The sequence below is a fragment of the Lissotriton vulgaris genome, chromosome 7 (genome assembly GCF_964263255.1).
Source record: "Lissotriton vulgaris chromosome 7, aLisVul1.2, whole genome shotgun sequence".
Classification (NCBI taxonomy): domain Eukaryota; kingdom Metazoa; phylum Chordata; class Amphibia; order Caudata; family Salamandridae; genus Lissotriton; species Lissotriton vulgaris.
The window spans coordinates 233,636,609-233,656,694 of record NC_141695.1 but is presented as its reverse complement, the minus strand read 5'-3'; the positions used below and the strand labels follow the sequence as shown (position 1 = coordinate 233,656,694).

At 44.7% G+C, this 20,086-nt stretch overlaps 1 protein-coding gene across 1 annotated transcript in view; it reads right to left on the bottom strand.

The window, feature by feature from the left end:
- LOC147701272 (IgGFc-binding protein-like) overlaps positions 1-20,086 on the bottom strand; it is a 901,303-nt gene that overhangs the window by 829,853 nt on the left and 51,364 nt on the right. The window contains exons 6-7 of the mRNA XM_086929332.1: positions 3,687-4,254; positions 1,694-2,289 (exon numbers count right to left, since the gene is read on the bottom strand). Coding sequence (XP_086785458.1) covers positions 1,694-2,289; positions 3,687-4,254 — 1,164 coding nt within the window. The remainder of the gene's footprint in view (positions 1-1,693; positions 2,290-3,686; positions 4,255-20,086) is intronic.

Genomic DNA, 20,086 nt, shown 5'->3' with positions numbered 1-20,086 from the left:
TAACAGGGACGTCAAGGAGATTTTGGGGCAGATTTACAAGCTCCTTGCACCACTTTTGCATAATCTTTAACATGGGAAAAGTGACACAAAAGTGGCACAAGGGGCTTGTAGGTAAGCCCCTTTACTACTTAAGTGTGTGTCAGCTGTACATTGGAAAAGCCGGTTTAGTGTTTAAGACGCCAACTAAACAGCCGACTGTGTAGCACGAGCTGGGAACCATTCTTTTGACATTTTTATTAAAGGAAAATGTAACTCATTGGCAACCTTATATTTTAAGTACAAATGTTAGAAGCAGTTTTGGAAACATTGTCAAACTTTGCTCATCATAAACCTGCGTCAGAACCAGTTTGCCCCCTAAAGCTTCCTGCAGTGACTTTTAATTAGGTTTTTCTCTAACTACATAGAATAAGACGAGGCTTGAAATTCCCCTAAAATTATCACTGTGCCAGAGACAATAGGGCTCAATGCTGTGGGAAGGCCTTCAGGAGTTTGATTAAGAGGATTTATGGTCAGGCTGCCGAACCCTATACTTAGCAGATAGGCAGATATGACGTTGTGAGGCCACCCAAAGACAGCGCTGGCTTTGTGTTATCTCACACATGAGAATGACCTTTCAACAAGGGTTTTCCAGAGAGATACTTACTAACACCCCTCTCTAATGGTGAAGAGGAAGGCAACTGAAAAGTGCCCCTAGTGGGTGTATGAGATGGTGGCCACTCAGCAAACTTTCAGTGACTCCACAGGAACCTCCAAGGTGGTGAATCCTTTGAAGGCAGAGAGATCTTTACAGGGCTAGTGGAGAGCTCAATATATAGTAGGAGGTAGTCCAGTAGTGCCCCCTGACGGACAGCAGGGTCCCTTCCTCACTCAAAATCAGGCCCCAAGTAAGAAGGTAAAACTATTGACCAGGGCGAACCAATAATCTTCACCCAACCCTCGCTCCCTCATGGTCAGCCTGAAAAGGTGCCCACGACCCGACCCCCTTAATCCATAGGATAACATTCACTTTTAGGTTTCAGGTTTCCTAATGTTCCTTGTGGAAACTTTACTGTTCCTGCACCGAAAGCAAATGTTGTAATTTTGATGTTGTTGAAATCATTATATTTAATACGTTATTACTAAATTGGTTTGGTGCTTTGACCTGATTTGTGAGCTTTAATGCTTATTTTTTGTGCAGTGAATTACAACATATGAATTTTCTCTGAGTAAAGCCCATTACCTGTGCCGAGCTACCAAAGTAATGCCAGGATTCCTACAGAAACCTTCCTACCCTTCTAGGTGCTATACTGGGGATTTCTGCTGACATTCACATAAAAATGAGACCTCTACACCCCCAGATATCCGTCAGGTCATGGTGTGTCTGCCTTGAGGCAGAAATTCAATCACTTGTGGCTGCATCATCTAGCACAGTCCAACTCATAGCAGAAGAACCCTCTTCCTGCTCTGTGTGTGTCCATAGTTGTTTTTTTGACCACTGATTTTATCATTCTTATTATTAGTTTGTAGTTGTGTTATTGTTTTTCCTCTTGTTGAAAATCACCCTTAAGAAGAGTAGTTGTTCAATACTAGGAGCAATGATTATTCACGTTTGAAAACCTGCAATAATTTTATGAATGACTGATTGAGTTATGATTCTACAAATACTATGCAAAGGTAAACAAAAATGTGTGGTGGGATCATGACCCTGGCTTACCCTGATGATGCCTTTCTTGTTCTGCATGAGCATGAGGTTGTATCCATAGACATCAACCACAACCAACTTGGTCACTGCCACTTTGCCGTTCCCATACTTTTCCTTCTCAACGCTGATTTCGAAGGGGACCAAGTTGTTTTTGAGGGCAGTGGTTCTTGTGAGGGTGTATGTGCAGGTGCCTTGGAAGTCGAACGCCAGACCATCAAAGCTTCGATAATGAGGATCACCAGATGCCGAGCACTGAGCTGAGCCAATGGGATGGCACTTCTGGATGCCATTGATTATCTTACACTCCTCGTTGGAATTGCAAGAAAATGCCTTACATTTCACACTTCCACCTGCCTCACAGGTGCAATGATTGGAACACTGGCCATTGGGGTAGAAGACCTCTCCAGACTTGTAGTAGATGCCGTTGTATTCACATCCACACTGGGAGATGGGAACACACTGGCCACCGCTGAGTACAAAACTATCGTCACACACACAGCCTTCCTTGCAATTTGGATTGCATTCCACTGAGCGAGTGAAGCAGGAGCAGGTGGTGGGGCAGCCACTAGGACACACCTCGTAGTGGCTGTTCTTACCACAGACCGGACCTAAAATTAAGAGAGAGCAGAGAACCCATTAGCAAAGATTGTCTTGTTGCATTTATGTGTGTGGATCTGCAGTGTGACTCAGAAGAGTGTGTCTAGTTGAAAGAAGACAAATGTTTCATTGATTGTAACTTTTAAAGTTCTGGGTAAGATACTACTGATTCAAAAAAAGAAGCCAAAAAGACAATAACATATTTTTCTCTGTCTAATTATCTTACATGAAAAAAAGAATGTGGCATATGTTGACTCCTGTTGGTTGCCATATCACAACATGACTCCAGGGGCTCCATTTTAACAAAGGGAGTAACTTCCTCTTCTATACATTTGCTTCTTTACTTTACAACAGTTTATATTTCCTTTTGAATTACTATTTTTACTTTACTCACCCAGTGAATTGTTACAACATTTTTCCAACATTTCTCCCATTTCATTATTTCCTTCGCAGTTCTAGTATTTTGCCCTACCTCTTAACTGTAAATTACTCTCCATTAACATCATTTGTCCTCTGTTCTTTATTTCTCAGTTTTCTCTCTCTTGTCACAAATGATTCCTCATACACCTAAGCCCCTGTATCTTATCTACAACGTTTATACGAAACCCCTTAGGAACTTTATATCTTGCCATCTCCTGCATCTCTTTGTATTTGTCACCCTGAGAGACGGGTATGCCCAGACGTGGGTCTCGTACTCTCCATGCCCCTGGAGTCAAGCTACCCTGGCTGATGAGGGCTTATCCCCAAAATCGGTCCCAGGATGTTTGTTTTTGGTTTAGGGAGGACCTGGCCTGGCAGTTTGGACTGGAGTGTTCCCAGGGGGAGCAGGGTCAAGACTTATGGGCTTTACTCAGAGAAAATTCATATTGGCTCTGTTCAAACTGGAATGGCAGGGGAAGCCAAAAACAATGGTTATAGTTCCAGATATCTGTACAGTGGTGAATATTTGGACATTTTTCAGCATTCTATCCATCAATTGTTCTTTTTACATTCATCCCCCTGAGTGGGACGGGTATGCCCAGACATGGGTCCCATGCTCTCCATGCCATTGGAGTCAAGCTATTCTGGCTGATAAGGGGTGATACCCCAAAACTGGCCCTAGGATGTTTGTTTCTGGTTCAGGGAGGACCTAGCCTGGCAGTTCGGGCTGGACTGTTCCTATTGGGAGCAGGGTCAAGACTGATTTGTGTATGGCTGTGTTTAAACTGAAATGGCAGGGAAGCAAAAAACAGTGGATTAAGGCCCATGTCTCTATACTGGGGTGAAGGTTTGACATTGTTCAGTATTCTGTGGGGACCATTTTATCTAATGAAATGTCGCTTTCTGTACTATCATTGCCATTTATTGTAACCCTATACATTTGAAAGGCTATCCTAACTATTTTTCTGTAAATTGTGAATATACTCACTGCAGAACATGGCAGACCTCCAAGTGTACACTTTAATCCCAGCATCCTGGCAAGCCGCAGCATAGCTAGCGATGACCTGGCATATAATATCCTGCCGCCCTTTGTAGAAGCAAGCGTCGTACACACAGTCTTGGAAAGCAACATGTGGGTCAATGACAGGATGGCACTCCCGGAATGGGCCACTGGTATCCACCAGGACAAAGCAGTCTTTTCTCTTCACTTTCTGCTCGTACTCCACCCACGGCAGATCAGGACAATCTATGTTGCTGCCTTCAGAGCAGCCTGGGACATCCCTTACCTTCCAGCTCTTCCCAAAGGTGGTTGCATCTGTTGTTAAGATATTGTTTTTCATTGTCAGCTCCTTGCGTCTGTCTCCGTTGAAGTCACCACAGAGACCACACACGGCACCCGCGTACGTGCTTGGTATTCTGACTGAAACGTAGGACCTCCAGTCAAAGGTGACGAGGAGACCAAAGCTGGTTTGCACGTAGCATTGATGTCCTTGCTTATAAATTGAAAGCGTGCCGTCGTCAACGCTGTAGGGCAGGTTGATTAACAAACCATTTAGCTGTAAAGAGAAACCAGAATGTACATCACTGTTAACACCTTGGGTGCTATTGGGTTTCCCCCCCCTGTGCTGATGATTGAGATTTCCCATTGTTCATGACAAAGCCAGCTCGTCATAAGCACAGCGCAGGTAACACCCATGACGAGCTGGCTTTGTCATCTATCTATTCAAAGTGCCAACAATATACTTAAAGTTGCTGAGAGGATACAGTAGTGTACAACAATCTCCCCACCTGCTGTTGCTTTGCAGTCTGGGCAGCAAAAGGCATCGTGGGATATTCACACCTCTAGAATGGAGCCCATTCTTCCTATTATAGATCATCTGTCATGATCTAGGATCTCACTTGCACCTCTTGCCAGGTTAGAAACCTGCTTTCTTGGATCCAGCAGCAACTCTCTGCCCCCTTTAACACCTATGTAATCTGCATTTTTCTTCTGCATCCTTCTCTCTTTTGTAATGTTTGATGTACTGCTCTACAGGTTCCCAAATGGTATGAAAATGCATTACAGAATTGGATTGTGAAAACTGTCCACTATAATGGATAATGAATCCCTCTGTCATACACTGCTAGAGGATACACATTATTCACTAGTGAGGGAAGTTGACCACACCACCATTAAACTGTTTCAGGAGTCAATATATACCATATTATCATGAATATCTAGATAATGTAAGAAAAAAGCCCCATGTGCTTTTGATAGAATTGGGGGCCTCTAGTTGGCACAGGTAGGTACTTGTGACATAGTGACCCTCTCTAGTAAGGATAAGGGGATTACACTCCCAAAATAACCCCTGCTCACCCCCTTGGTAGCTTGGCACGAGCAGCAAGGCTTTATCTCAGAGGCATTGCAAGTTAAGCATTTGTGACCACATACAGAAACCCAGTGACATCACTACAAATGGACACCACACTAGGTTTTATATAAAAAATAAGTATATTTTATATAGAGTTACCACAAGACCAATAACTGACAAAAAGAATCCACAGTACTATTAGATTTCAGAAGTTCTTGTAAAAAGGCTTAAATCAATGTTCTGTGCAAGTCGGTAGCCTTGTCCGGCTACAGCGTTGTTGAAAATAACACAGAGTCTAGCAAATCCAGTGGACCGCGTTGGTACGGGCCCACTCAAATTTCAACAGACTCAGTCATAGTACCTTTTACTTGAGGCGGCCGGCACGGATGTGCGAGCCAGTTCCGGTGTTTTTTGTGGTGCAGAAAGGAAGCGTTGCAGGACGCGTTGTCCCTCAATGCGGTGCAGGCAGCGGCCCGTTGACAGAGTCAGTGGATCCAAGGCTTGGGTTGCAGGGCGAGACGGTGCTTCGATGCAGTGTTTGCAGCTTGTGGTGCGGCGACAGAGCCGGAGTTCGGGAGCTGGCGTCCATCAGTCCGGACAGCGGTGCGACTCGGGCGGTGCGTCGCAAAGCATGCGCGGCGGTGCCCAACTCCGGTGCGGTCACAGGACTTGGAATCAGCAGCAGGGACCGATTCGGTCAGACCAGTACGAGTCGGTGTAGCGAGGCGTTGCACGCCGCGGTGTCTACCAGTCATGGTGCAGGTTACGGCTCGGTGACTGCGTCAGAACGGAGTCGGAAAGCTCAGAGCTTGCATTGTTCGAGGCGGACGTTGCTTGATGCGGTGCCTACAGGGCACCGGGCCAGTAGTGAGAGTCGGTCACAACTCCCTGCCTATGTAGCCACTGAAACAGCGTTTTCTGCAGCAATTCACAAAGGCTGGTGAAGTCCACTGGTCCTGGGACTTAGGTCAGGGGGCAAGCTCTCTTCCAAGCCCTTGGAGATCTTTTTCACAAGTTGAAAGTAAAGTCCACAAGTTCTTTTGTCCTCTCTTTTGCAGTAAGCAACCACTGCAGGCCAATCCCCAAAGCAGCATTTAAGCTTGGGAATAGTCTCTCCTCAGTTTCTTCAGGTTCCTCTCCTCAGCAGAAGTTTCATCTTGTAAGTCCAGAAGTGATCTAATTTCATGGGATCAGGGTCCCAATACTTATACCCCAAAATCCTTTGTTCTCTGATAGGAGAGGGGGCTGTGCTTAGTTCAAGCAATTCTGAAGCACTCTGTTTACCAGACTTCTCCTTTCCTTTCACAGCTTAGGGCAGGCACATCGGACGCCCCCTAGGAGGTGGAGCCAGCATTGTGGAAGGCAAGTACAGTCCTGGAGCACTTTGTTGACAGTCTTCCTTCTCTTCTTTTAGTGTGCAGGGCAGAGACATCAGACACACCACAGGGGTGGAGCCAGCAATGTGGGGGGTGGGCGCAGTCCTATTCAGGTCCCAGGTACAACTCCTCCCTCCCATCTAGATGCATATCTCTCTATTCACCACTGTGCTGACTCATTCTGTCTCCTGGAATCCCCAAGCCCTGTCACTCAAACTCTAGACAAAGGAATACACAACCTCACAGAGGCAGGCTTGAAAGGTTAGGCAAGCTAGCCTAATACCTACTTTCTAAAAGTGGTATTTGCAACCACAGAATATTAAAATAAACTTCACTAAAATATGTATTTTATTATTTTGAGTCCAGGCATACTAAACTTGAATGTCTACCATGTTCTCTGAGACTATTAGGATTATAAACATGTAATAATCTAGCAGCCCATTCTGGCCTATGGAGAACAGGTAGCCTTCCAGTAGTGAAAAACGAAAATGGCTGTAATTCACTATTAGGACATGCCACACACATCAGGGCTTGTCCTACCTTATACTTACAATGCACCCTGCCCCGTGGGCCTACCATAGGAGTGACTAATATGAAGACAAGGGAAGGTTTACGGACTGGCAAGTGGGTGCACTTGCCCAGTCAGCATGCCAGTACCAGACTGCATGCAGGCTCTGCAATGGCAGACCTTAGACACATTTTACAAGGCCGCTTCTTTGGGTGGCACAACCAGTGCTGCAAGCCCACTAGCAGCATGTGGATTTACACGTCCTCTGCACACTCAGTGCACTGTACTAGGGGCTGAAAAGTAAACCAAATAGTCAATCATGGAATCACTAATTAATACATGATTTTTCAATAGGGAGAGCATATGCACTTTAGCACTGACCAGCAGGGGTAAAGTGCCAACAACAGGTCAGAAAAAATATAGGAGGAAGGCAACAATTACAGGGATGACCCTGCAAAAAGGGACAAGTCCAACAGCTTTCAACAAATATATCTATTACCAGTCCTCAAGCTTCCCTAATTCATTAGAAGGCAAACGTTCCCCTACTGCTGCTTTACGGCTTAGTGCAACCTGTTCTGGAGATCATACAGCTGTTCATGTTCCAGTCTAGCAACTCCACCTGACCTTCTCTTTGCTTTAATTATTTGTTCTAACCTTCCCCTTCCTAGACATCTGTGGGCTGGGTTTCATCCTTCCATCTGCTTCTTCCTTTCTCAAATTCTTTTCTGTTCTCTGTTCTCAAGATATCTCTTGTAATGTCAAATCAGTTGAATGAATCATACCTATGTAAACATCTGCTTGTTGTGTCTCTAGAGTCTGGCGACTGTTTTGGCGGCCTTGAGGAACCTGCACTTGCTTCTTTCACTACCTCACGTTACTCCAGGCCCTTTCATTCTTTTGTACTTTGCTATCTTCAGTACTACCACTTTTTCGTGTTCTTTGGAGTTTTGTTTCCCTAGTACAGCGTATGATTTCATTTTTGGTCTGGATTTGTCTTGTTACATTGCCGTTTTATGGAATGATTCTATGTCTGATGCGTTCTCCTTTTTGTATCAGAGTCAGATCGGATAGTCCTGAACAACTTAGGTGGATGATTACAATAAGTTGGACATGGACATTGATTCACCAAAATGCCATGGCTAGTGGACGTGACATAACACTTTTGACCTGTGGTATCACAGAAAGTGAAACCCCCTCCACCGTCAATGCTGTTGCAGTAAGCAACTCTGCACAGCCTTTGGCCAGGTGTCATCACTGAAAAGGACGTATTCGACAATTGGATAGTTATGTTTCAACACCACTAATATTAAATCCCAATGAAAGATTCTGTTACTCAACTCATCTTGTCCTTTTTATATAAAATATATATAAAGTAGGTTTATAAAGCGCATGGTGATGCCATCTCGGCGTGTCCCCGCGCTGTGGAGAAGAGAAAGATCCTTGACAGGTAGACTCTAATCTATAGATTATATAGGTGAGTTTTAAAAAGTTTTCTGAACTTAGCTTCTGTTTCTACTAGCCAGAGGCTAACAGGGAGTTGGTTCCACTTATTGGCTGCTAGCACTCTGAATGAGCGGCCTCCCAGTTTAGCTTTTTTTATACGTGGAATTCTCAGTAGGCCTGTTCCCTTAGAGCGAAGTGCTCTATTTGGCTCATAAGTATGGACAAGGTCCTGAAGATACTGGGGAGCCTTGTGCCATATAATCCTGTAGCACATTAAGAGTGCTTTGAACAGGATCCTTTTCTTAATAGGGAGCCAATGTAGAGCAGCAAGAGAGGGTTTAGATGCTGCTCTTCTGGGGAGTTTTAGGACCAAGCGTGCTGCTGTGTTTTGGAGTCCCTGCAGACGCCTCAAGTTTTTTTTGGTGGTTCCTAGGAATAGCATATTGCCATAATCTATACGGGAGGTTACCAAAGCTTGGGTCATGGTTTGTCTAGCCTCCAAGGGAAGTAGATTCAGGGTGCGATTGAGAGTTTTTAGCACCCCAAAGCATTTTCCCACTAGTCTGTGAATATGGCCATCATAGGATAATTTGGGATCGACCCAGATGCCCAGATTCTTTGCCTCTTTACAGGGGGTGGGCATCGGGCCAAGACAAGTTGGCCACCAGTCCACTGTCCAGCTCGAGACCTTACCTCCAATTACCAGTACCTCCGTCTTGGAGCCGTTAAGCTTCAGGCAAAGTAAGTTCATCCATCCTGCTAGGTCCTGCATGCAGGCGTTGAAGTTAGCGGCTGCAATGGTTGGGGCTTGGGACAGGGAGATCAGCAGTTGGGTATCGTCGGCATATGAGACTAATTCTACACCGTACGATTGCACCACATCCGCTAGAGGGGCCATGTTTAAATTGAACAAAGTGGGGCTCAGGGCAGAGCCCTGAGGCACCCCTTGTTCTAAGGCTATTCTATCTGATGCAAAAGAGCCCTGCTGCACCTGAAAGCTACGATCTATAAGAAACGCTTTCAGCCAACCCAGCGCATATTCAGTGACACCATCTTTGTTTAGACACTGTAGCAAGATGGAATGTGCTACTGTGTCAAACGCAGCGCTGAGGTCCAGCATGATCAGAGCCATGGTATGTCCGGCATCTGCCCCTTGACGCAGGGTCTCAGTCGCTTTCAGGAGGGCAGTCTCCGCAGAGTAGCCTGGCCGGAAGCCAGACTGAGAGGCGTGAAGGAGGTTGTTCTTTTCCAGATGAGACATTAACTGGCTGTTAGCCACTTTCTCCGCCACCTTGGCTAAATATGGTAACAGGGAGATTGGTCTTAGGTTTTCAAGAGTTTCGTGGCTGACATTCGGTTTCTTTTTGATAGGGAGAAGAATTGCTTTTTTCCAATCCTCCGGGAGTTTGGCGGAAGCAAAGGAAACCTGGAGCACATGCCTAAAATACGGCTCCAGTACCATGAGGCTCTCTCCCAGCACCCTAGGTGGAGCTGGGTCCCGAGGGGAACCTGATTTGATACTTTTACATATGCTGTTTAAAGTCTCTGGAGGGGGTACCGTGAAGCATTGTAGACATACCTCCACAGAGCTTACTCCTACTCTTTCTACAAAATCACGTCCAGATTTCGTGTTTCCAGGGAAAGTAGCATAAATATCTCTTATCTTTCCTGAGAAGTAGTTTGCTATTTTATTACATGCTTCAACTGAGCCGTTTTGAGAAGTGTTCTCATTAGCTACCACTGAAATCTCCTTGAAAATTTTGAAAAGCTCCTTAGAGGAGTTTTCTGCTTTCCCAATACGGGCTTCGTAGTGCATGGCCTTAGTAGTTCGTAGTTTAGTGTGGTATTCCCTTTGTGCTTTCTTATAGCTAGTTTTAATTACTTATACTTCCTTATATTCCTTCCTTATATTCCTTCCTTATTACTTATATTTCCCCTTTTATGGTCAATCTTAGAATGGTCTTCACCCATACCCCTATGCTTTTTGTTGGGGTCTGATTCAATCTGAATAATAGAATATGTTTGGATACATGGGAATTAAAGTAGATCTGTATTCTTTCACAAATGAAAGGCTTCGGTCTATGGATATACAATTATGCCATACCTTGGAGCTCAGATTGGCACTAAAACTGGTATACTGAAATGTATTGATGATGATTTATTAGTCTAAGGATGTAAGATTTGTGTGTGACAAGCAGGATGTCACTAAAATTAAATGCCATATCCTCATCCTGCTTCCACATGCTTTGCCTGCTCTGAAAGTTATTCAGATGGATCCCCACAAAATCCAGTATGATGGTCACCCATGCACTCACCACCAGTATATTCAACTATGGCAGAGCACTCAATGCCGGTGTCACCCAGAAACAGCACAGAAACTACAGAATATTCAAAACGCCACAGCCAGACTTAGGGGTTCTCGACATCCCCTGCTGCAGCCACATCACTCAACACCTCAGACAACTCCACTGGCTCCCAGTCAGCAAGAGAATCACCTTCAAGCTCCTCACACATGCCTACAAATATCTCCGCGATGCAGGACCAGCATATCTGAACCACTGCCTCTCATTCTACGTACCAGCAAGGCAAGTTCACTCTGCCCAATTTGCCCTGGACACCGTCTCATGGATTCACAAGACCAAAACCAGAGGAAGATCCTTTTCCTACCTCGCCGCCAATACCTGAAAAACCCTGCCCCTCCACCCCAGACAATCCCCATGGCCGACTCCAACTTGGGAAGGATCTCAAGACCTGGCTCTCTGACTGAACCTCCAGCCACAAACAGATCAGCAGTCCTCCCTTCTCCGCTGTGCCTTGAGACCCTCACAGTTGAGTAGCCACGCTATAGAAGCTCCTGATTGATTGATTTAAAATAATCATTTGCCTTGTTATTCCTTGCATAGTGGTTAAAAAATATCTGGCAGGTATAAATGAAATACTCCATACACAAGTTGCTATTGAAAATATTCCTACATACTATTTCGGTAGCATACACTAGCTTCAGGAAAATCGGTATCTGTTAGAAATGGGGGTCTCCAGTTGGCAGAGTTATGCACCTTTGTCCAAGTATGGACATTTGCTTCCAGTCGGGATAAGGGAGTTACACACTTTAGATACTCCCTGCTCACCCCTTGGTAGCTTGGCATGGGCAGACAGGCTTATCTCAAAGGCAATGTGCAAAGTAGTTGCACCCCTACACACAGTAACACAGTGGAAACACTACAAATGGACTCCACAACAGTTTATAACAATAAACGGTCTTTAATCTAAACCAAACAAGACCCAAACGACAAAGAATCCAATCTACACAATTCAAAATATGCCTTTTCAAAGCTTTCAAGCAATTCTACGGATGCACATATTCACACAATGTACCTTCAGATGTGTAAAAAATTCACAAGACCAAACAGCCGCAGCGAAGGCAAGTGTGAAAAACACAATGATGCATCCGTTCCTGGGTCCTTGGGGAGGCAATGCAACAATTTTGCTGCACGCCGGAGAAGCGAAGTGTTGGACCCGGACTGTAGGGTGAAGTGATGCATGGATTCCAAGATGATTCTGGTCTTTTGTTGATGTACCGGAAAGCTTGCCGCACAGATGTGATGCAAGGAAATCTGGGATGCACTGGCAGTCAATGCAGTTGTGGCAAACAGGTGCTGCATCAATCTCTTAGTTGCGGTTCCACGATGCTTCAATTCTTTCCACCGCACAGCATATCCAGCATCGGAGTTGGTGCGATGATCTCAGACTTTGGAGGTCTGTGCACTGGACTCGCCATGCAGAAAAAATTTCAGCCACTGACAGGCGCTGCATTGATTCTTTGGCCGGACGGCGGAGGTGCATGGAAGTTCTTCCTGCATGGCGGTGCTGCTTTGGAAAGACAGGCACTGATAGGGCGATTCATCGGTTTTCTTGGTTTCTTCAAGCGTTTTCAGCTCCCAGCAGCAGGAGCAACTTAAACAGGCCTAGAACTGGAACAAGCGCCTTCTGGTAGGTCAGAACTCCCAGCAGTGTTGTTCAAGGCAGCTGGTGGTGAAGTCTTTCTGTCGCTGAGACTTCAGAACAGGAGGCAAGCACACACACGCTCTTACAGATTCTTCACAAGCAAGTTCACAGCAAAGTTCCAGTCTTTGTTCTCTCTTTGGTAGAAGCAGCAACTACAGGCCAACCCAGCAAAGCAACACAAAGCAAAAGAACAGTACCTCCCTCACTACTTTTCTTTGTGGCAGAGGTTCCTCCTGATTCTAGAAGTAATCTAAAGTTCTGGAGTTTTAGGTCTAATATTTATACCCCATTTTCACTTTGTAGTCTGTGTTGCAAGAGTCTCAGAGCTTAGTAAAAACCAATTCTGTCCTCTCTGGCCCAGCTTCAATATAGCATTCTTCAGAGCAGACACAGCCTATTCAGGTGCTAGCGAAAACTCCTCCCACCACTCTAATTGAAGAAAGGTCTATTAAGCCTGTCAATTAGGAAAGGCAGGACACACCTCAACCCCTGTGACTGTATAGAGTGAATGCACATCCCGTGCTCCAGTCACTCCAAAACCAAATGGTTAACACACAAAAAAGGCATAGGTACATAGGATGGTTAAACAAGAAAATGCCCACTTTCTAAAAATTGTTTTTTCAAACACACAATTTAAAAACCCTCTATACTAACAGGTGTGCTATTAAATTCTGTGTTCAGCGAGCCTAAACTCAATTTCTCGGTGCAGTCCCAATGGAAAGTTACATTTGTTAGATGTTACAAGGAAGCTCCCATGTATGAGCCAGACAGCCTTTCAGCAGTGAAAAACGAACTTGACAGTATATCACTATCAGGACATGTTAAAGACACCAGCACATGTCCTACCTTTCACATACATGCCAATGGGGGTACCTTAGGCTTAACTGATGGGTGCCTTATTTGTAACAAAAGTGAAGGTTAGGGCCTGGCAAGTGGGTGCACTTGCCAGGTTGACATTGCAGTTTAAAACTATGTGCGCAGACACTGCAGTGGCAGATCTAAGACTTAGGTACAGGGCTACGTGAGGTGGCACAACCTGTGCTGCAAGCCCATTAGTCGCTTTTGATTTGCAGGCGCTGGAACCCTTAGTGGACTTTACTAGGGACTTATCATTGAATAAAATATGCCAAGCATGGTTAACCAATCATAGTCACAATTTACACAGTAAACACTTGCACTTGGACAGTGGTCAGCAGTGGCCAAATGCCCAGAGTACCTAAACCAGCAAAACCGTAGTCGAGCACACAGTTCAAAAATACAGGAGGTAGAGGCAAAAAGACTTGGGAAACCACACTAAGCATGCCAGGTCTAGCAGTATCAGTTAAGAACCATGTTAAATAGTGTCCCACAGTACAGTACATTAAATTATATGACTGATTGAGTGCCATTTATTTGAAGTTATCATTTTCAAGGATTAAGTTAGTAACATTCAGGCCCCTTTGCTCATTGCTCTGACTGCAATGCTGTTAGTGAATACAAGTTAAGTCAATTGTCATGTGTAACCAATATGTGGCCTAAGTCCTTCTAGATGGAAAAACATATAATCAAGAGGCTTTTGTACAGCACATATGTTGCACCTTTCTTTTGTATTTCAATGTGCTCTCAATAATGATAAAAGAACAGTGAAATAAGGTGTTCGACTTGGCATCCTTGATGTGGTTTCCTCTAACATTTTGCTTTCTGACCTCCTGTTTTTGACTGTGTTGCTGAACCTCTTTTTTGCTGGTTTAGAACTCAGTGCACTTTTTCACTGCTGACTGGTGCTAAAGTGCATGTGCTCATTATCTACAATGTAATAACAATTGGTTTATAGATCATTGGCATTTTTGATTTACTTATAAGTCCCTAGTACAGTGCATGTCATATGCCCGGGTTTATAATGCTGCTAGTGAGCATGCAGCGCGTATTGTGTTACCCACATAAGTGGCCCTTTAAACAGGTCTCATGCCTGCCACATCAGAGCCTGTAAATGCAGTTTTAAACTGCAATGTCGACCTGGCAAGTTAACCTACTTGCAAGGCTCATATCTTCCATTTTATCACACATACACTATCCCTAGTGTAGGCCCTAGAAAGCTCAAGGGCAGGGTGCAGTGTCCATTAAAGGTAGAGCATGTACTTTTAAGTTTGGCATGTCCTGGTAGTGAAATACTCTTAAATTCATGTTTCATTGCTGCAAGGCCTATCTCGCCCCTAGGATAATATTGGAGCTGCCTCGTAACATTTTCTAAGTACAGTTTGCAGTTGGAATAAGATAGGAAACATAAATTGAGTGTCTCTTGAATAACAATTTAAAAATACAAGTTATGGTGAAATTGGTTTTTAAATTGTAATTCTGAAAATGTCAATTTTAGAAAGTTGGCACTTTCATACTTTAACCATTATGTGCTTTCTGCCTGACTCTGGAATATGCATCTGGGAAGGGTGACAGCTGGTTTCCTCCTGCATTAAATCTAGACATCTGCACACAAAAGAAGGTTCGGTGTGACTGCCTAGTCATCTGCATATTGATGAGGCTGCCTGAGCAAGAGGGGAAGGATGAGCTGACATTCTGCACCTGAAAGGACGGTTTCCTGTCCCCATACAAAGAATAGCATACTCTTCTGGAGTGAGTCAGTGCAAGGCGGGGAAGGGCTGGGCCTTGCACACTACAAACACCTTTCTTTCAAGTCTTCCCACGTAAAATGCTAAAATGGGTATACGTACTGGGCCTGTGACCCAACCAACTCAGAACACTCCTGGAACTGAGGACACAATGCCAGGAAGAAGAGCTGCTGTTCTGTAGGAGGAACTGCCACTTTGCTAACTGCTTTGCTGTGTTGGCCTGCTGCCTGCTGTGCTGTAGGAGGAACTGCCACTTTGCTACCTTCTCTGCTGATTTTTTCTGCGGCCTGCTGCTTCTTGCCTGAAAGTGAGAAGGGTTTGTTGGCTTGCCTCCTGTTGCTGAAGTCTCAGGGATATCAAATACTTCTTTCAAGAGGCATGGGGTAACATCTAGTCGGTTTTCTTCCTGCCAGTACTCACTCGCCTGCTAAGCGCTTAGAGACCCCGGGGTGATATGGCGCTCTACAAGTCTAAAATACAAATACAAATACAAATACATCTTTCATCTTCAATCCACACCTGGATTTACTTGCTGTGAGTCTTTCTCTGCCAAGTCGTGTCTATCCAGCCCATGGCTCTTGCGGGTGATTTTAAAGTGCTGCTACATCTTCCATTAAGTACGCTTCAACATCTCCGTGCCGATTAGACACCAATGAATAAATGAATGAATGTAGAATTTATAGAGTGCCTAGTTACTCCTACTCAGTGTCTCCGAGCTAGGCAGTAGCCACATATCAGGATCATAAATATTCCTATGCAGGTTGGCCCAGTGCTCCTACTAACCCTGTCTAAAGAGCCAGGGGGCATATTACCAACAACTAGCGATAATCATCGCTATATTGGTTTAGCGGCGATATTTTTATCACCGAGCTGCGGCGATTTTCAATCGCTTAGGAACCTTGCGGGTCAAGGTTTATCTCCTAAGCGATAAAAATCGGCCGAAATGCATGAATATCGCTGAAAGGTCAGCGATATTCATGCATTACCGAGCTAATGCTCTTAGCCATGTTATCCACCTACCATTGAATAACATGGCTAAGAACTGCGCAGGGGCAGGTGTTAGCTTTTGGAGATATTCGCGCTTAGCGCGAACATCTCCAAAAGTTGGTAATAGGAGATAGCGATGTTAGCAACTGTTTCCAGTCACTAACATCTTGGCACGCCCACTTTGCATGTCATTAGTGATAAATATCACTGACATGCAAAGCGGGCCCAAGATGTTCGCTATCTCCTACTAGCTGTCGCTAACTGGTGTTAGCGACAGCTAGGTAATAGGGAGATCATTTTATCTCCGCTTTCTTGGCTTTTAAAGCCAAAAAAGCGGAGATAAACCCCCTTGATAATATGCTCCCAGGTCTTCAAGTTTTTATGGAAACTTGTCTCAGAAGGTTCAAGTCTCTGGTTGAGTGGCATTGAGTTCCTCAAAGCTTGGCTGCACGGAGACTAAAGGGGCACCCCTCAGTCATGCACGATGCACTCTGGGAATCACTGCCAGAGCGGCTTCCCCTGACTCTGGAAGGGGTGCAAGCATTGATCAAGGGGAAAAAATAGCTGGGACCCCTCCGATTCATTATTCTGTGTGTAAAACACAGAGCTTTAAATGAGAATCTGTATTTAATAGGAAGCCAGTGAAGTTCAGCCAGACCTGGGTAGTGGTAGTCCATTTCCGAATTCTTAATATCATCGGGGCTGTTGCATTTTGTTATTTTTTAAGCATTGCCAGTCGGCCTTTAGAAATATCTAAGTAGAGCACATTGCAGTAGTCAAGCCAGGACACCAGCAAGACCTGTGGTACTCTTTTTTGTGCTGAGGCCGGTATTAACCTAAAAAACGTCATTAACAGCCTCTGCACTCTGAAACAGGTGCCTACTGTGGCCCTGATCTGACTTTCAGATGATAGCTGAGCGTCAAAGAGGCTTCCTAGATTTTTCACTTTAAGTTTTGGAATCGGGTGGGGCCCAGATCATCAGTCACCACGGTGAGGACCGGATTGAGGGCTGTTTCCCAATCACCAGCACCTCTGTTTTGTCTGCATTTAACTTCAGGCAACTAGCTTGCATCCATGTCGCTAGGTCAGCTAGACAGGATTAGAAATGTACTGCAGCCCTGTCGTCATCGTTTGCAAGTGTGATAACTAGTTGAGAATCATCAGCATATGACACCATTCTCACTCCATGGCCCTCTATAACGTCAGCCAGTGGAGGGCGACATAAGTTAAAAAGAGTAGGACTCTGTGTCGATCCCTGGGTCACTCCCCCCTGAAAGGGGATTATGTCAGAGGTATTTGGCTTCTGATTTACCTGGAAAGAGCGCTTATGGAGAAAATCTGTCTCTACCCTTTATGCCCTGTGTCCACAATCATTGCAATAGCACAGTGTGCGAGACTGTGTTGAACCAGCATGATGAGAGCCCCAGTTTTCCCTTTGTCAGCCACCCTGCAGAGCATCTCTGTGGCCAGAAGCAAGGCAGATTCCATACTATACTGTGGCCTGAGACCTGATTGAGTCTCATGAAGGAGATTGTTCTCTGTAATGACTCCTTTAGTTGAAAATTGACATGCTTTTCAGCCAGTTTTCCCAGGAAAGGAAGCAGGGAGGTAGGTCAAAAATTCTCTGGTTTAGGAGTCAAAAGATGTTTTTTGAAGAGAGGAATCACCATTGCGTGTTTCCACTGACTGTATGACGTTAAAACGCATACATTTACAAGGCATATCTTTACAACACAGTTTTCACATCACAACATCATGTACAGCGCATACATTTACATCGCATACCACTACAACAATTTTTTTTAAACTGCATTTACACGCATTCCATTACATTGCATATATCTTTACAACGTATACCATTACATTTCATTTAAGGTAAGTGTTGGATAGTGCAGGTGTAAAAATTGCTATTCTCACTCCAGTGGCTGCAACAGTAGGGTAAGTGTTGGATAGTTGAGGGGTACTATGCGTTGTAATGATATCCGTTGTAATGACATGCGATGTAATGCCTGCGCTGTAGTGACATACATTGTAGTGTTAAGCATTGTAGTGACATGCAATGTAATGGCTGCAGTGTAGTGACATGCGTTGTAAAGGATGTTGCAATGTAATGACTGCGTTGTAAATGTAGTGAGATGTAATGACTGTGTTGCAAAGGTTGTTTCCCGTTTCCACTTAGCTGGAAGTAAGCCGGCTTCAAAGGACAGATCAGGCAAGGAACATAGTCTGGGAGTAAGGACAGTTAGTCCCAGTATCAAAATAGCCAGAGGCACAGAGTCTAGCGGTGAGCCAATTTAGATTTTTGCTGCCACTGAGATGCTCTTAATCTTGAAGGAGCCATCTGGGAGGGGATCAGAATTCCAGATTGAAGGGTGGAGGCCGTAATTCTTAGCAGTTTCCAGAAAAGAGGCATTTTATCAGAGAAAATGTGGTCAATCTAATTACAACTACGCATGCCACAACATTGGGAACGACACATCTGGAACAACACATCACTGCTGTTGTGAGATCTACACTCTGCGTTTTATCCTCACATTCTGGACTCAATGCTTCGTCCACGGAACTGACACATTACCTCTATGGCATTTTGTATTTGCTCAGTGGATCCCACGTGGGGCCTGTACCTGGCTTGCGATCCATCACGGGCTGCATGAACTCTTGACTTTGTCATGGTCCAGCGCCACCTACAGTAGCCCCACAGTGCTATGTTGCCTCTAAGTGCTATTTTTTACTTACTCTTTAGAAATGAATCTTCTGACTTGTACTTATTGGATTTTTGACGTTTGGTCTTGTTTTGTTCATAACATAACAATCAATTTTTGTAAACTGATGTGGAGTCGATTTGGGGTGTTTTCACTTTGTTACTGTGTTGTGTACACAAATACTTTAGATTAGCCTGACTGCTCTGTGCCAAGCTACCAGAGGTTGAGCACAGATGATCTTTTAGTGTGTACCTCACTTACCCTGACTGGGATTGTGGTTCCTGCTGGGACCGAGTGTCTACTCTAAAGTAACGCAATTGGTTAGGATCACTTAATTTGGTCCAGGGGAGAAGCTGTAATTGATCCCATATTTACTAGTCGTACATTGTGTAACTCAGTGAATGAAGTAAAAGCTGTTATATATGTGCAGAGTGGACTGGCAGTCACTGGCAGGATGTGACTGAACACCGGGAAACGTCTTCCTTCACAACCCAACATGGCCCTGCTGTGTATAATGAAAACAAGTGGCTGCTAGTGCGCATGTACCTCATAGTGCAACTTTCCAGGCTCCTAGCACCACATATTTAAACTGTTGTTTCTTATTTTCAAGCCGTGAAAGTGAAACCTGAACCTATATCCCGCCTGTCCTGACTAATATGATTGGCTGTGAGTCAGAACTTGCACACAAAGTGGTGGAAGTCAAAATGTATTGCCTTGAGACTGCAGTTGCGAACCTTGGTGGCCTCCAATTTTTGTCCATGGCTACCCACATGTAACATAAGAGGTGAGGTAATAAATTTCAGAGCTGTTTCAGGGTAATGGGGTAAGGTGGGAAGGAGGATGTAGTGAGGAGCATTAGGGGTTAAAGATGTAGTAGGGAGGTGCATGTGGGAAATAGGGAGTGGTAGCAGGGTGCAGGAGCGGTGTAAAGTCGATTTCAGATTGAGATTGGGAGTAGGGTTGTTGGTAATAAAGAGGTGTAAGCGGGGTGAGAATGAGTGACGGCAGATTTGGAGGATAAAATGGTTAGCTTTGATTGGGGTGAGTGTAGGGTGGATATGGATTTCCTGGGGTGCACAGTAGTGTTGGTCAAAGGATGAGGAGAGGAGTATCTTGTGAACGTAGATGCATGTTTGCTGGTACTGGGGATGAGGATACATCTAGAAGGATTGATGTATTATGGTAGGGGAGTTGTGTACTGTGAATTGTTTGTGGTCAGGGAAAGAGATTACACCCAAGGTCAACCAGCCCACCTTTCAAGGGAAAGAGGTGCTCTATCCGAGAAGGACTAGTCTTGACCTGTTGTACAGGAGAGTGCTTTCCTGTTGAGAAGGAGTTGAATTGTGGTGCGGAGTACTCTCACAAACATGCCGTAATGCCATTGCACCTGTTGCTCTTCTGATATGTACGCC